This window comes from Elephantulus edwardii, unplaced genomic scaffold (assembly GCF_000299155.1).
Source record: "Elephantulus edwardii isolate Elephantulus edwardi_28Jun2011 unplaced genomic scaffold, EleEdw1.0 scaffold00237, whole genome shotgun sequence".
Lineage (NCBI taxonomy): Eukaryota > Metazoa > Chordata > Mammalia > Macroscelidea > Macroscelididae > Elephantulus > Elephantulus edwardii.
Window position 1 is genome coordinate 3,924,112 of NW_006399987.1, and position 15,389 is coordinate 3,939,500.

The following is a 15,389-nucleotide window of genomic DNA, read 5'->3' on the forward strand; positions in this document are numbered from 1 at the left end:
TGGGGTAATCGGGATGGGTGTGTCAGAGGCAGTGCGGTTGGCGCAGGATAGAGCAGGGTTTAGGGCTGTTGTGCATAGGGTCGCTATGAGTCGCAAATGACTCGACGGCACATAACAACAAACAACAGCAACCCAATATTTCTATAAATGTGAATTACATACCTAAGTATTTGAGACATTTTATTTATACCTAATTATCAGAAAGCTCTATTACTTAGAAACACTGTGGTAATAATGGAAAAGTCCTCTGTAAGATGATTCAACATACAAGAGAATACTCATGGCAGAAAACATTCATTGTATGGTAGTAATTGTGAAATGATAAATTTAATTCAGACAGTTTGCTTCCTTTTTTTAACAGAATTTGTACAGGAAAGAGCCTCAGTGAAAGCAAAGATGTGAAAGAGAAACTTTATGAATGTAAGGATCTTGGAAAATCTTGTTGCTTTTCCTCACCCCTCTCTAAACCTGAAAGACCTCACCCTGGAGAGAGGCCTCATGAATGTAAGGAATGTGGGAAGACTTTTAGTTACCACTCTCGCCTCACTAGACATACAAAAACTCATAGAGGACAGAAGCTTTTTGAATGTGAGGAATGCGGGAAAGCCTTTAGTCGTTTCTCAGTGCTGGCTACCCATATACGAACTCACAGCGGAGAGAAGCCTTATGAATGTAAGGAATGTGGGAAAACCTTTAGTCGTTCCTCCAACCTCAGTAGACACAGAAGAACCCACAGTGGAGAGAGGGATTATGAATGTAAGGAATGTGGGAAAGCCTTTAGTTTGTCTTCACACCTCAGTAGACATATGCGAACTCACAGTGGAGAGAAACCTTATGAATGTAAGGAATGTGGGAAAACTTTCAATAGTTCTTCCTCCCTCACAACCCATGTACGGATTCACAGTGGTGAGAGGCCTTATGAGTGTAAGGAGTGTGGGAAAGCATTTACTCATTCCTCAACCCTCACTACACACCTAAGATCTCATAGTGGAGAGAGGCCTTATGTGTGTAAGGAGTGTGGGAAAGCCTTTGTTTCCTCCTCAGCTCTTACTATGCATTTACGGATTCACAGTGGAGAGAAGCCTTACAAATGTAAAGAGTGTGGAAAAGCCTTTAGTATTCCTTCATCTCTCACTATACACATACGCTCACACAGTGGAGAGAGGCCATTTGAATGTAAGGAATGTGGGAAAGCCTTTAGTCGGTCTTCACACCTCAGAACCCATGTGAAAACACATAGTGAAGAGAGACCTTATATATGTAAAGCATGTGGGAAAGCTTTTAAGCATTCTACACAACTGAATAGACATGTAAGAGGTCACAGCAGAGAGAAGACTTATAAATTTGAGGATTATGGGTAAGTCTTTAGTCAGTTCTCAGACCTCATTGACTGTATCTAGCAACGGTCTTGTAATTATGACTAAATAAATGCATAGCATTGTGTAAATAAGATATATGAAATTGTTGTAGGGAATTGGTCAGTTTGGTCATCTCACTAGATTTCAGGGTTTTTTTAACTGCTATCCTAGGTTTTGTTGTTTTGGGTTGGGTTTTTTTTTCTCTTTTTTTAAAAATGCTATCCTAGGGAGAGCTCTGGTGGCCTAGTGGCAAGATGCTGAGCTGCAATCCCAAAGGCATGTGGTTTGAGGCCACCAGCTGCTCCAAGGGAGAAGGATGGGCAGTCTCCTCCTGTGCGATTAAATACTCCTGAAAACCCACCAGAGGGTCAGCAATGGATCAGTTCAGACTTGATGATACACAACAACAACAACAAGGTCAAAGAGAAGGACGTTGAAGATTTTGGAGATCTGGTGGCCTAGTGGTAAGAAGCTGCACTGCAATCCTGACAGCATTTGGTTTGAGGTCACTAGCCACTCCACAGGAGAGAGATGGACAATCTCCTCCTGTGTGGTTAACTCCCTCAGAAAGCCCACCATAGGGTCAGCTATGGATCAGTTCCGACTTGATGGTATACAAAAACAACAACATCCTAGGGAGAGGTAGAAAGGTATCACTAATGTCAAGAAGACAGGCCAGGAGTGGATGTGTCCTTTGGACCTGGGTCCCTGCACTAAGCACCTTCTAAACTCAGGGGATAGAGAGTTTAACTCTCTAGGAGGGATAGTTAAGATAGAGAAGTGACAGTAAGCACACCCAAAAATGGTGACAGTAGAACTGGGATACCAGTTCAAGACTATAATGGGCATCCTGCCCTGTGGAGCAAAGTCACTACAGTGAGCTTATTGAATGAGAGAATAAATTTGGTTAGGAAGGTCATTGGCAGATTAGGGGACCTCCAGGCACTTAATTGGATAGCTTAAGAGTTAGAACACTTGTCTGAGCACACTACAGTCTGTTGGCAGAGGCAGACCCAAATAGGGCCCAGCGTTATCAACAAGATTCTGACTAGGGATCAGTGGCCAAGGTCAGTAAGAAGCTGCCCTGATCAAAGAACTCTGTCTTTTGTTGTTCCTGTTACCTCATGTTAATAACAATCCTGAATTGTTACTTTCTTAATAAACCTTGTTAATCATAAGTATGACCAGTGAGTGTTATGTCATCAATGTAATGAATTCTCAAATCCAGCCTAGTGGAGAGTGCCATGAGAGGGTCAGTTACTGCAGACATGGTAAAAAGGTTGAAGGATGTGAGTACATTTGACATCCACCTCTTATGAACCAATTTTGGGCCAATGATGATAGTGTATCCTTTCCATTCACTAGTTAGATAATGGTTTTGATCCTACTATGTTTACAGAAGTCTTATGAATGGTAGAGAATGTAGAAAGGTTTTTAGTTGGTCCTCATTCCTCACTTATCAAAGAAGAGTTTACAGTGTGGAGTGGCCTAATGAGGATAAGGAATGTCAGAAAGGGTTAGTCTCCATACCTTACAACCATACAACACTTTACAGTGGAGAGAAGCCTAAGGTGTGTATGCATGTGGGGAGCCTGTAGTTACTGTTGTTAGGTGCTGTTGATTTCATCCAACTCTTAGCAAACCTGTTAACAGCACCTCTGAACCCTGCCCTATCTTGTGCTGTCATCACTATCTCCAACATAATTGAACCCATTGTTCCAGTTCAGTTCCAGGGTATTGAGGGTCTTCCTCTCTTAGACTGACCCTCCAAGTTTCTAAGTATAATGTCCTTCTTAAAGGACTTGCCCTGTTTAACAACATGCCCAACACATGTGAGGCAAAGTTTCACCGTTCTTGCCTTCAAGTAGCAGCCTGGTTTCATTTTCTCTAAGACAGACCGGTTTATTCTCTTGGCAGTCTGTCGGATATTCAGTACTATACTCCAAAAGCAGAAGACTGTTGTCTTTGATTTTCCACAGCAAGTTCTTCAAGTCCTCTTCACTTTTAGCAAGCAAAAAACACAGGTTATTGAGGAGTCTTCTGCCAATTCTAATGCCACATTTTTCATAAAATTCAGCCTCTCAAATAATTTGTTCAACATACAGATTGAATAAGTATAGAGAAAGGATACTGCCCTGATGCACACTTTTTTTTCTTTTAAACCAGTGAACCCTTGTTCTGTTCAGATAATAGACTCTTGGTCTAGGTACAGGTTTTGTGTGGGCCAAATTAAGTGTTCTGTGATTCCTATCCTTCTCAATGGTACCCATAATTTGTGATCCACATGGTTAATAAAACACAGATAAATCCCTTTCTGGTATTCTCTGCTTTCTGCCAGGATCTGTCTGACATCAGCATTGATAACCCTCGTGCCACTGCCTCCTCTAAATCAGCTTGCATTTTTGGCAGTTCTGTGTCAATGGGATGCTCCAGCAGTTTTAGTTAGTCTTCACTCTATGTACGGACAGTGCTCAGGCTGTTCATTCATAGGGTCACTATGAGTCGTCTACGACTTGACGGCATTAAACAACAACAACTTACAGTGGATAGGGGCCTTATGTATATAGGAAATGAAGGAAACCCATCAATTCTTTTTCAGCCTTTAGGAGACATGTGACTGTACCTTGGTACACTAGAAAGGAACATATGTTTAAGTAAAGTTGGAACACTTTTTGTAATCTCTCATCTTTTATTTTTCAAGACCCCGAACCATATAGTGTAAGGAAAGGGATCTGGAACAGTTTTACTCTTCTTCCTGTGCTTTACGAGATTAAAAGATTTATGCGTATGAGGAAGCATTCACTAATCTATTAAATATGTAAGAAGTCATACTACTGGGGAGTCTTGTATAAGGAAGGTGAAAATATCTTCAAGTCTTTCAGAATTCTTAGAAAACTTATTGTCCAGTGGGTGCTCCTATGGCTGTAAAATATGAGAGACTCTTCAGTGTCACTTCTTTCTTAAGAAGTGACCTCACATTCATAGAGACCTCATGTGTGAGAAGCCAGCTTTAAGTTCATTCCCTTTTCATTTGTAGCACATGGCTTTGGGAAAGCATCCAAATGTTATTCTGGGTTCATATAGATAAATAGACACACATACCATAGACTCATTAAACCTACTTGTATTTTGGGAGGGTTCTATTTTATTGTAATTTCTTTCTATGAACTCCCATTTTGAAAATTTTTATGCTTTTACCTATTTCAGTAGTAAATAGTATATATATAGAGAGAGACTGATTTTTTCCCAAGAGAAATGACTGACATGTTTGTAGAGGCTGACAAGTTGTAGCACTTAACTTCAGAGGCTAATTAATCATATCAGCAGATATGGCAGGCTATTGGTCCATGGAATCAAAAAGGTAAGAAGTCAGATACATGATGGAGACCAAGCAAAAAGCAAGCCAGCTCTACCAGAGTTCCCTGTATGCTCAATGCAGGCTACACCCATGATGAGATTCCCTTCAACTGACTGACAGCTCATAGCAAATCCCATCAAAGGAGTGATTACATCAAGAGAATGCTCACACTACAGCCAGAGAATCCCAGGCGGCAAGGCTGACACTACTCCAGTAGTTTACCCCTTTTCAACTTGACACTTGTACATATCTCCTTAAACTATAATCATAAATACAGTTATAAAATCATACTTGGCTACACCTATGGCCATGTATAGATTTGGCAATGATATATTTTTTTTTAATTTTTTTTATATTTTGTGTGTGTGTACTGTCAAATCAGATCTGACTAGTACAGGAGGAGATTGCCCCTCCTTCTCCAGCAGAGCACCTGGTTTATCCGAACCATGTACCTCTGGGATTGCAATGCAGTTTCTTGCCACTAGGCCACCAGAGCTCCCCAGCAATATTTCTACATCCATATGAGCTGTGGTGCTGGAGAAGAGTATTGAGGGTACCATGAACTGCTAGGAAAATAAACATATTCATCTTGGAAAGGGTTAAACTGGGCGGTTCCTTGGAAGCAAGGATTCTGAGGCTCCATCTAACATACTTTGGACATGTTGTAAGGAGGGAACAGGCCTTGGAGAGAGACATCATACTTGGGAGGGTGAAGGGAGGGCGCAGGAGGGGAAGGCCCTCTATGAGGTGGATTGATTCAGTGACTGAGGTAACGGGGATGGGTGTGTTGGAGGATTGGCATAGGACAGAGCAGAGTTGAGGGCTGTTGTACATAGGGTCACTATGAGTCGCAAGCGACTCGATGGCACATAACAACAACAAGAAGTATACGTGTTACTTTGTGCCATCAAGTTGACATCAACCCATAACTGATCATCAAGCTGGTTTTCAGAGACAGCGATTGGGTTAGAGGAGACTGTCCATCCTGTGGAGCAACTGGGGGATTTGAAACACTGCCTTGGGAATTACAGCGTAGCTTCTTACTGCTTGGTCACCAGAGCTCATGTGGTGTGTGCACGCACATGCTTTAAATACATCCATGTATAACGAAAAAGATCATTACAAAGAAGAATGAAGACCAAAATGGATGTTAGAAGAGACTGAATATTGCACTAGAGCAAGAGAAGCCAAAGGCAAAGTGAAGACAAAAAAGGAGTTCAGTAGAAGATTTCAAAGGGCAGTTCAGGAAGACAAGGCAAAGTATTAAAGTGAAATGTGCAACAAGCTGGAGTGGGAAAATCAAAAGGGCTGTACTCTTAAACTGACGGAACTTAAGAATAAATTAAAGCTGCAAGTTGCAGTGCTGAAGGATGTCATGGGCAGAATACTGAATGACTGAAGATTCATGAAAAGAAGATGGAAGGAGTATACAGAGTCATTGTACCAAAAAGAAGGAGCTGACAGAATTGACAAGAGATGACAGATGATCAAGAGGCAATGGTGATGAAGGAGGAAGTTCAGGTTGCCCTGAAGGACTTAGCAAAGGGGCTTGGCAAAAAAATAAAGTCCCAGGAAATGATGGAATACAAATTGATGTATTTCAACAAACAGACGCTGCCCTGGATGTGCTCACCATGTTGTGCCAAGAAGTCCGGAGGACAGCTACCGGGCCAATTGACTGGAAGAGATCCGTATTTATTCCCATTCCAAAAAAAGGTGACCTGACAGAGTATGGAAATTATCAAACAATATCACTAATATCACAGACTAGTAAAATCCTGCTGAAGATTTTCCAGAAACCACTGGAACAGTACATTGAGAACTACCAGAAATACAAGGTGGGTTTAGAAGAGGTTGTGGTACTAGAGACATTATTGCCAGTGTCAGATGGATCTTGGCAGAAAATAAAGTACCAGATGAATGTGTTTCATTGACTATGCAAAGACATTTGACTGTGTATCACAACAAAGTGTGGCTAACCTTGAGGAAAATGGGAATCCCAGAGAACTTGATTGTACTTATGTGAAACCTAAACTTGGACCAGGAAGTAGTCCTCAGAACAGAGCAGGGAAACACTGCATGATTCAAAATCAGGAAAGGAGTTCATCATAGATGTGTACTGTCTTCATACCTTTTTAATCTATATGCAGAACAGATCATTTGGGAAGCAGGGCTTTATGTGGAGGAATGTGGCATCAGGATTGGAGGAAGCCTCATCAACAACCTACGTTATGCAGATGACACAGCCTTGCTTGCTGAAACTGAAGAAGACCTGAAGCACTTGCTGCAGAAGATCAAGGACTGTAGTCTTCAATATGTATTAAAGTTCAACATCAAGAAGACAAAGACTCTCACTACTGGTCCAATTGACAGCACCATCATAGATAGAGACTGAGGTCATTAACAATTACAGCTTGCTCTGCTCCACAATTAACACTCTTAACAGCAGCAGTCAGGAAACAAAAAGACAAATTGTATTGGGAAAATCTACTGTGAGAGACCAATTCAGAGTTCTGAAAAGCAATGATGTCAGTCTAGAGACTAAGTGTGCCTAATCCAGGTCATGGTCTTTGCAATTACTTGCTATGCATCAGAGAGATGGACAGTGACTAAGGATGACAGAAGAAGAATCGATGCCTTCAAATTGTGGTGCTGGAGAAGAGTCTTGAACATACCATGGACTGCCAAGAAAACAAATAGGTCTCTCTTGGAGAGAGTGAAATAAAGTTTCTCCTTGGAATCGAGGATTCTGAAGCTTTGTCTCACATACTTTGGTCATGTGGCCAGGAGAGACCAATCCTTGGAGAAGGACATCACACTTGGAAGGGTGGAAGAAGAGTACAAGAGAGGAAGACCCCAGATGAAATGCATTGATACAGTGACTGTGGCAATGGGAGTTGGTGTGTAGGAATTAGTGAAACTGGCTCAGGATGGTTCAGAGCTGCTGTACATTGGGTTGTTATGGATTGCAGACAACTCAACAGCATGTAACAACATGTATGTAACATGCAGCAGAAGGCAATGCTTTGTAAGCTTCTTAATCATAGATGCCCTGCAGAAATGAGTTGCTGGTTCTAGGGCTGTGGGGGTCATCAAGATCCATTAGCCCACAAAGACAATGCTCCACATTCTAGGATAAGTAGCAACTGAGGTCTTAAAATTTGCAAGTAGTCATCTAAAGTAAGACTAATAATCTTTCAGTCTGGAACAAAGAAGAGAGAAGACAAGTAAATGGCTATTGAAACAATTATCCCAAAGGACTAGTGGACCACAAGACCAAATTAACCAAATGGTGCTGATCACAATAGGAGATTCTGTGTAGAGTTAAGGGAAATATGCAACAAAACTAAAATATACAATAAAAGCCAGGCTTATTGGTCCAGTAGAGACTGCTGGAGCCCAAGAGACTAAGGCCCTTATTCACCTTTCAACCCCAAATGAAACTCAGCCCTGTGGCTTGACTTTCAGCCGTAGAGTCACCCATAAGACCAAGGAGACACTCAGTCCTTTGAATAAGCAAACATTTATGGCCAAAAGAGCAGCATTTGCCCAAAGGGAACTCTAGTGACCTAGCGCATAAGAAGTTGTGCTGCTAGCACCACAATAAGATAAATAATCCAATAGAAAAAATGGGCACAGGATATGAACAGACACTTCACCAAAGAAGACATTCAGATGGCTAACTAGCACATGAAGAAATGTTCAAAATCCCTAGTTCCAAGAGAGATGCAAATCAGAACAACTATGAGATATCTCACCCCAGACAGAATAGCAAAATTTAACAGAACATCGAGCAACAAATGCTGGCGAAGTTGTGGAGAAACTAGAACCCTTATTCACTGTTGGTGGGAGTAGAAAATGGTGCAACCACTGTGGAAGGCGGTATGGCGCTTTCTCAAAAAGTTGCAAATAGAGATTCCATTTGACCCAGCAATTCCACTACTGGGAATATACCCCAACGAGTCCATAACTGACATCCAAGCATATAATATGCACACCCATGTTTATTGAAGCTTTGTTCACAATAGCAAGGAGTTGGAAACAACCTGACTGCCCATCAACAAACAAATGGATAGAGAAGCTGTGGTATATTCACACAATGGAATACTACGCTGCACTGAAAAACAAGGAATTCATGCAATATTATTCAAAATGGGTGACTCTGGAGGACATTATGCTGAGTGAAGTATCTTAGTCACAAAAGAACAAATACTGCATGGTGCCACTGTTGTAAAACAGGACTGACCTCGGAGTTGGTGGGAGACTGAGAAAGATGGGTTCAATAATGTATACTGCATTGAAACAGATGAGGGAGAAAACTGTTTAAAAGGGAGATGTGATTAGATATTTTTGTCATGACAGGTGTCCAGAGCAAAGGCTACATGGTGGAGTGGACTTGGGGGGAGGGATTGTAAATCAATAAAAGAATTTTTCTTTTACTTTTCCAAGAGGGTAGTGTACTAGGGGGGAGGGTTGGGAGGGGAGAAAAGTGCAACAGTGAATGAATGGAAATCCAAACTCTCTGTAAATTTTTATTGAAATGAATTAATTTTTTTTTTTAAAAAAGTTGTGCTGCTAACCCAAAGGTAGCTTTGCAGGAGGAAGATGGACAATCTCCCATGTAATTTACAGCCTCTGGAGACTCGCTGGAGGGTCAGCTATGAGTCAGTTTTGATTCAGTGGCATATAACAACAAGAAGACCCAGAAGGCAAGAAGGTGTGGAATAAAATGACTAAGGGAAGTGAGGATTACAGCACAGACGCAGGGAAAATGGAATTGCATTGTGAGTATTGTGGCTATACAAATTAAAAATGTGTATGAATGGTTGAAACACTATCCTGGTTTGTAACCTTCCATGCAAATAATAATAATTTTTTAAAAAAATCATGGAGCTCTGGTGGCCTAGTGGCAAGAAGCTGCACTGCAATCCCGAAGGTGTGTGTTTCGAACTCACCAGATGCTCCGCTGGAGAAGGAGGGGCAATCTCCTCCTGTACCAGTCGGATCCGATTCAACGGTACACAGCAGGGGGGGGGGGAAAGAATCATACATGCACCTGACATGGTACCACTAATATGCTTCTTGTTGTTGTTAGGTGCTGTTGATTACAACCCATAGCAACACTGTGAACAAGAGATCTGAACCTTGTCTTATCCTATGCCATCCTCACACCTCCCGAGACATTATAGCCTATTGTGGCAGTCACCATGTCAATCCACAGCATTAAGGATCTTCCTGTCCGTCACTGACTCTCTACCTTTCCAAGCATCATGTCCCTCTCCAAAGAATAGTCCCTCCTAGCAACATGCCCAAAGTATGATTCCACATCTGAGACTCAGTGTTGGTCCCTGCTGCTGGAAGATTTGACACTCAGCCTTGGTAAGTGGAAGCCCATATTGCTGAGCCTCTGCATAACCTCCATCTTTACCTCCATGGCCACTTTGCTCATGAGCCCACCTGGTGATGACAGGAGTGGTTGCAAAGAGGCTGACTGGTTTTCATAGGACAAGCCATCCTATCCACTTGATTGATAAAATCCTCTGTATTGTCATCTTTCAGTAAGCATTTGCATGAAACTCAAATATCTTCATTGACTCATGTAGAGAGGTCTATCCAAACACCTCTCCTCCACGCTGCTTCGTCATAAATTTTCTATTCATGGTCCTTTCAGGTCTCTCACAATCCAGCCAAATAACTATGACCTATGGATCTGTATTCTGTATGCAGACACATCTGGCCATTTTTTTCCTTCCAGTCAAAATGTATAAACTGGTGCAACATTTGAAAACTATGCCTACTGGGAGGAACTCACTGCCCTTCAAGGAGGTCCCTGAGAGCGGCAGCAGTGCTGCCTCCTCCACTTCCAAGTGTTTTTGTTGTTGCTGTTAGGTGCCATTTAGTCAAACACAACTCAGCGACTCTGTGAACAGCAGACCTGAACCCTGTCCTGTCCTGTGCCATCCTCACAATTTCTGACACACCTGAGCCTATTGCGCCAGTGAATGTGTCAACCCATCTAGTTGAATGCATTCCTGTCTTTTCCCAACTCTCCACCTTCCAAAACATGATGTCCCTCTTCAAGGAGTTACCTCTCCTAACAACATGCCCAATGCATGTGAGACAAAGCTTTATAATCTTTGACTCCAAGGAGCACTCTGGCTGCATCTTCTCCAAGGCATATCTGGTCTTTTGGCAGTCCAAAGGATATTCAGTACTCTTCTCCAACACCACAGTTCAAAGGCATCAAATCTTCTGACATTCTTTGTCATTGTCCAGCTCTCAGATGCACAGCAAGCAACTGAAAAGGCCATGGCCTGAATCAGGCACACCTGAGTCCTCAAACTGACAGCACTTGCTCCTTAATAATTTGGAGAGGTCCCTGCCTGCAGACTTTTCCAGTGCAATATGTCTCCTGATCTACTCCACTTCAAGTAACCCCTGCATATCATGAAGAACCACCTAAAAACCAGGCATCAGTTTTGTCTTCTTTTGTCAACTGTTCAAAAGGCCAAAGGTGCTAACTAGGAGAAAGAAGGTAATGTGAAATGAGTAGACACCATGGACATGAGAGCCAATTCCTCATATAATTTTTCTTGTGCCTTCAGGTCTTGCTCAAGCCTAATCTTGTGTATATATAGCATTTCAGTTAGTGATGGCATGCTTCTGTGCATGTCCAACTATCTGGCTGTCTTGGTCAGACAATACTTAATTCATGTTGGGTAACTCAGGCTGCATGGTGATATGAATGGATATCCAGTCTTTGCCAAAACCCATTAGCAAACCAAAAGCTGTTTCTCAAAAGGAGAATAAATATCTGCACAATCCATACTTTTATAAACAAAACTGCAAACAAATGTATTATGAAAACCAGGACCCTTGATCTCCATTTGGTGATAATTTTAAAACTTATTATCCACTACTCCTACTTTTCTTTTGAATGACCTTCAGCAATTATTTTTCTCACATGTGCTATTAACAATACAGTTCAAGAATTTCCATATTCTGTTGCATCACTTTTTGGGAGATGGAAACAAATATGGGTCTCTTCCAGTAGTTGGCTAGACATCTATCCTCCAAATTTCCTGGCACAGACTGCTGAGCCCGTCCAGAGTTAGATAGGTTAGTTGAAACATATCAATTGGTATTCCATCCACTCCTGTGGTCTCAGTTTTTGCCAATGCCTTCAACACAGTTTGAACCTATGCCTTTATTACCATTGTCTCTTGTTCATATGGTACTTCCTGGAATTTTTCAATGTAGACCAATTCTTTTCGGTTCAGTGACTCTGTATAGTCCTTTCACCTTCTTTTGATGCTTTCTGGATCCTTCAGGATTTTGTCCATAGCATCTCTCAGTATTGCAACTCGAGGCTTAAATTTGTTTTTCAGTTCTTTCAGCTTCAGAAATGCCAAACAAGTTCTTCCATTTTTATTCTCTGACTCCAGCTCTTGGCACATATAATATTTTGCTTTGTTCTGATCACTGCTTCCAAGTTTAGGTTTTGTGTGAACACAATCCAGTGTTGTGGGATTCCATTTCTTCTCATGATTACTTGTTATGTGCCCTTGAGTTGCTTGCGACTCCTAGTTACCCTATGTGCAAGAGCCCTAAACCCTGCTCTCTCCTATGTCAACCTCATCGTCTCTGACACACTTACTCCAATCACCCCAATCACAGAATCAATCCATCTCATTGAGGGTCTTCCTCTCCTGTGCTGTCCACCCACTCTCCCAAACATGATGGATGTCCCTCTCCAAGGACCAGTCCTTCCTTGCAACATGTTCAAAGTATGTCAGACGAAGCTTCAGAATCCTTGACTCCCAGGAGCAGCCTGTCTTCACCTTCTCCAGGATAAATCTGTTTGTTCTCCTACAAGTCCATGGTATATTCAACACTCCAGAACCACAGCTCAAAGGCATCAGTTCTTTCTATCATCCCTAGTCACTGTCCAACTCTCCAATGCATAGCACGTAATTGCAAAGACTATAGCCTGGATCAGGTGCACCTTAGTCTCCAGCCTGATGCTATTGCTCTTCAGTACTCTGGAGAGGTCCCTGATAGCTGACTTTCTCAATGCAATTCATCTCTTGATTTTCTGGCTGCTGGTACCAAGAGTGTTGATTGTGGAGCCAAGCAAACTAAATCTGTTAACTCTCTCAATCTATTCACAGTCATAGTAATGCTGCCAATTGGTCCAGTGATGAGAATCTTTGTTTTCTTGATGTTGAGCTTTAATCCATATTGAAGGCTACAGTCCTTGACCTTCTTCAGCAAGCACTTCAGGTCCTCCTAAGTTTCATCAAGCAGGGTTTTGTCATCCACATAATGCAGGTTGTTGATGAATCTTCCAACAATCCTGATGCCACATTCCTCCTCATACAGCCCAGCATCCCGGATGATCTGTTCTGCATACAGATTGAAAAGGTATGGAGACAGAATACATCCCTGGCGGACCCCCTTCTTGATTTTGAACCATGTAGTGTCTGTTCTAACGACTGCCTCTTGGTCCAAGTATTGGTTTTGCATAAGCACAATCAAATGTTTTGGGATTCCCACTCTTCTCAGAGTCGGCCATAGCTTGTTGTGATCCACACAGCCAATGAAGCAGAGATAGATATTCCTCTGGTACTTTCTGCTTTCTACCAAGATCCATGTAATATTAGCTATAATATCCCTAGTACCATGACCTCATCTAAATCCAGCCTGCATATCTGGCAGTTCTATGGTGACCTATTGCTCCAATCGTTTTTGGACAATTTTCAGCAGAATCTTGCTAGCATGCTTTATTAATGATATTGCTTGATAATTTTCACACTCTTTTGGGTCACCTTTCTTTGGAATGGGAACAAACAAATATTGATCTTTTCCAGCCAGTTGGCCAGCTGGTTGGCCTCCAGATTTCTTGGTACAATTTAGTGAGCACATCCAGGGCAGTGTCTGTTTGTTGAAATATGTCAATTGGTATGCTGTCAACTCCTGGAGCCTTGTTTTCTGCCAATTCTTTCAGAGCAACTTGAACTTCCTCCTTCATCAACAAAGGATCTTGCTCATATGTTATTTCATTAAATTATTCTGTAAGCCTATTCCTTCTGATACAGTGACTCTGTGTACTCTTTCCATTAAGCATTAAAGCTTCCTGATCATTTAACATTCTACCCTAAGTGTTCTTAAGTATTGCCACCTGTGGCTTGAAGTTGCTTTTCAGCTCCTTCAGCTTAAGAAACACTGAGTGAGTTTGGCCCTTTTGATTTTCTGACTAGCTCTCTGCACATATCATTACAGTATCTTGCTTTGTTGTCCCAAGCTGCCTTTTAAAATTTTGTTCAGCTCTTCGATTTCTTTCTTTCTTCCTTTAGCTTTGACTTCTCAGCACTCTAATGAAAAATTCAGAGTCTCTTCTGACATCCATCCTGGTCTTTTCTTCCTCACCTTTGTAATGATCTTTTGCATTCTTCATGGACGATATTCTTGATACCCTCCCAGAGATCATTTGGTCTACTCTCATTGGTGCTCAAGGCCTCAAACCTGTTCCTGAGATGGTTTTGAAATTCAACTGGGACAGACTTAAGGTTAAATTTTGGTTCCCGTGGATTTGATTTCATTTTCTTCAACTTCAGCTTGAATTTGCTATATGAGTAGTTGGTGGTTTGTCCCACAATCAGCACCTGGCCTGGTTTTCACAACTGATCTCACACTACACATGTAAAAACTCAGAGTAGGGAGAGGCCTTATGGATGTAAAGTATGCAGAAAAGAAAGCCTTTGCTTGTTTCTCATCCCTCACTACACCTGTAAGAATTCACAGTGCAGTGAAGAGGCCTTATGAATATAAAATATGTGGGAAAGCCTCTTCACAGCTCCACAGACATATAAGATCTACCAGTGGAGAGACCGTATGAACGTCAAGAATGTGAAAATGTCTTCAGTTAATCCCCAGATCTCACTGTTTATATAAAAGCACAGAGTGAAGAAAGTCCTTACATATGTACAGAATGAAGAAAACTCTTCAGTTCTCACAGACCATGAGAGAAGGTACATTTGCAAAAAGTAGTCTGTGTGAGCTCTGTGGGTGTGGTCCATATATTGCTGCTAATCTTAACAACCTGCTGCCTCTGGCATTTCAAATGCAGCTGTGGTTCAGTGAGAGAAAATGACCTATCTCCTTTTATTGTGCTTTACTACAGCCTCAGAAATCTAAGGGAGTGTCCTCATGAGTCGTAACTGGCTCAAGTGCATTGAGATTCGAAGCTGGAAAGCTTCTGGTTATCTCTTTACTTTTCAGTAATCATGCAGTGTAATGAATGTTGAAGGAGAATTGTTAGCCCCTACACTTTCTAAGATGTGACCATTCAAACATATTGGAATGCTTTCACTTGTTGCCTTTAATGAATATGTGAGAAATCACATGTGAGACAACATTACACATATGTGTGGAACACAGAAGCAAACAGAAGTGTTGGAAATCCTGGATAATGTAGTATATTACACTATGTAGATGGATCCTATGAATGGAAATTATAAAGGAATCCTTAAGTATACATGCTTGATTAACCTCTTTGAGACTTCACACATGGACAGACTTTGGTTATATATACATTTTGGTTATATACACATTGTCTTTATGATAGTATTTTACCAACCAATGAGTGTTTTTAAGTGTAGGTTATCTAAAGT

At 41.5% G+C, this 15,389-nt stretch overlaps 1 protein-coding gene across 1 annotated transcript in view; it reads left to right on the forward strand.

The window, feature by feature from the left end:
- Positions 1–1,361, forward strand: part of LOC102866158 (zinc finger protein 678-like) — a 16,455-nt gene extending 15,094 nt beyond the window's left edge. Inside the window, exon 2 of the mRNA XM_006898859.1 lies at positions 476–1,361. Within this exon, the coding sequence (XP_006898921.1) occupies positions 476–1,361 (886 nt within the window). The remainder of the gene's footprint in view (positions 1–475) is intronic.
- The last annotated feature ends 14,028 nt before the right edge of the window (positions 1,362–15,389 follow it).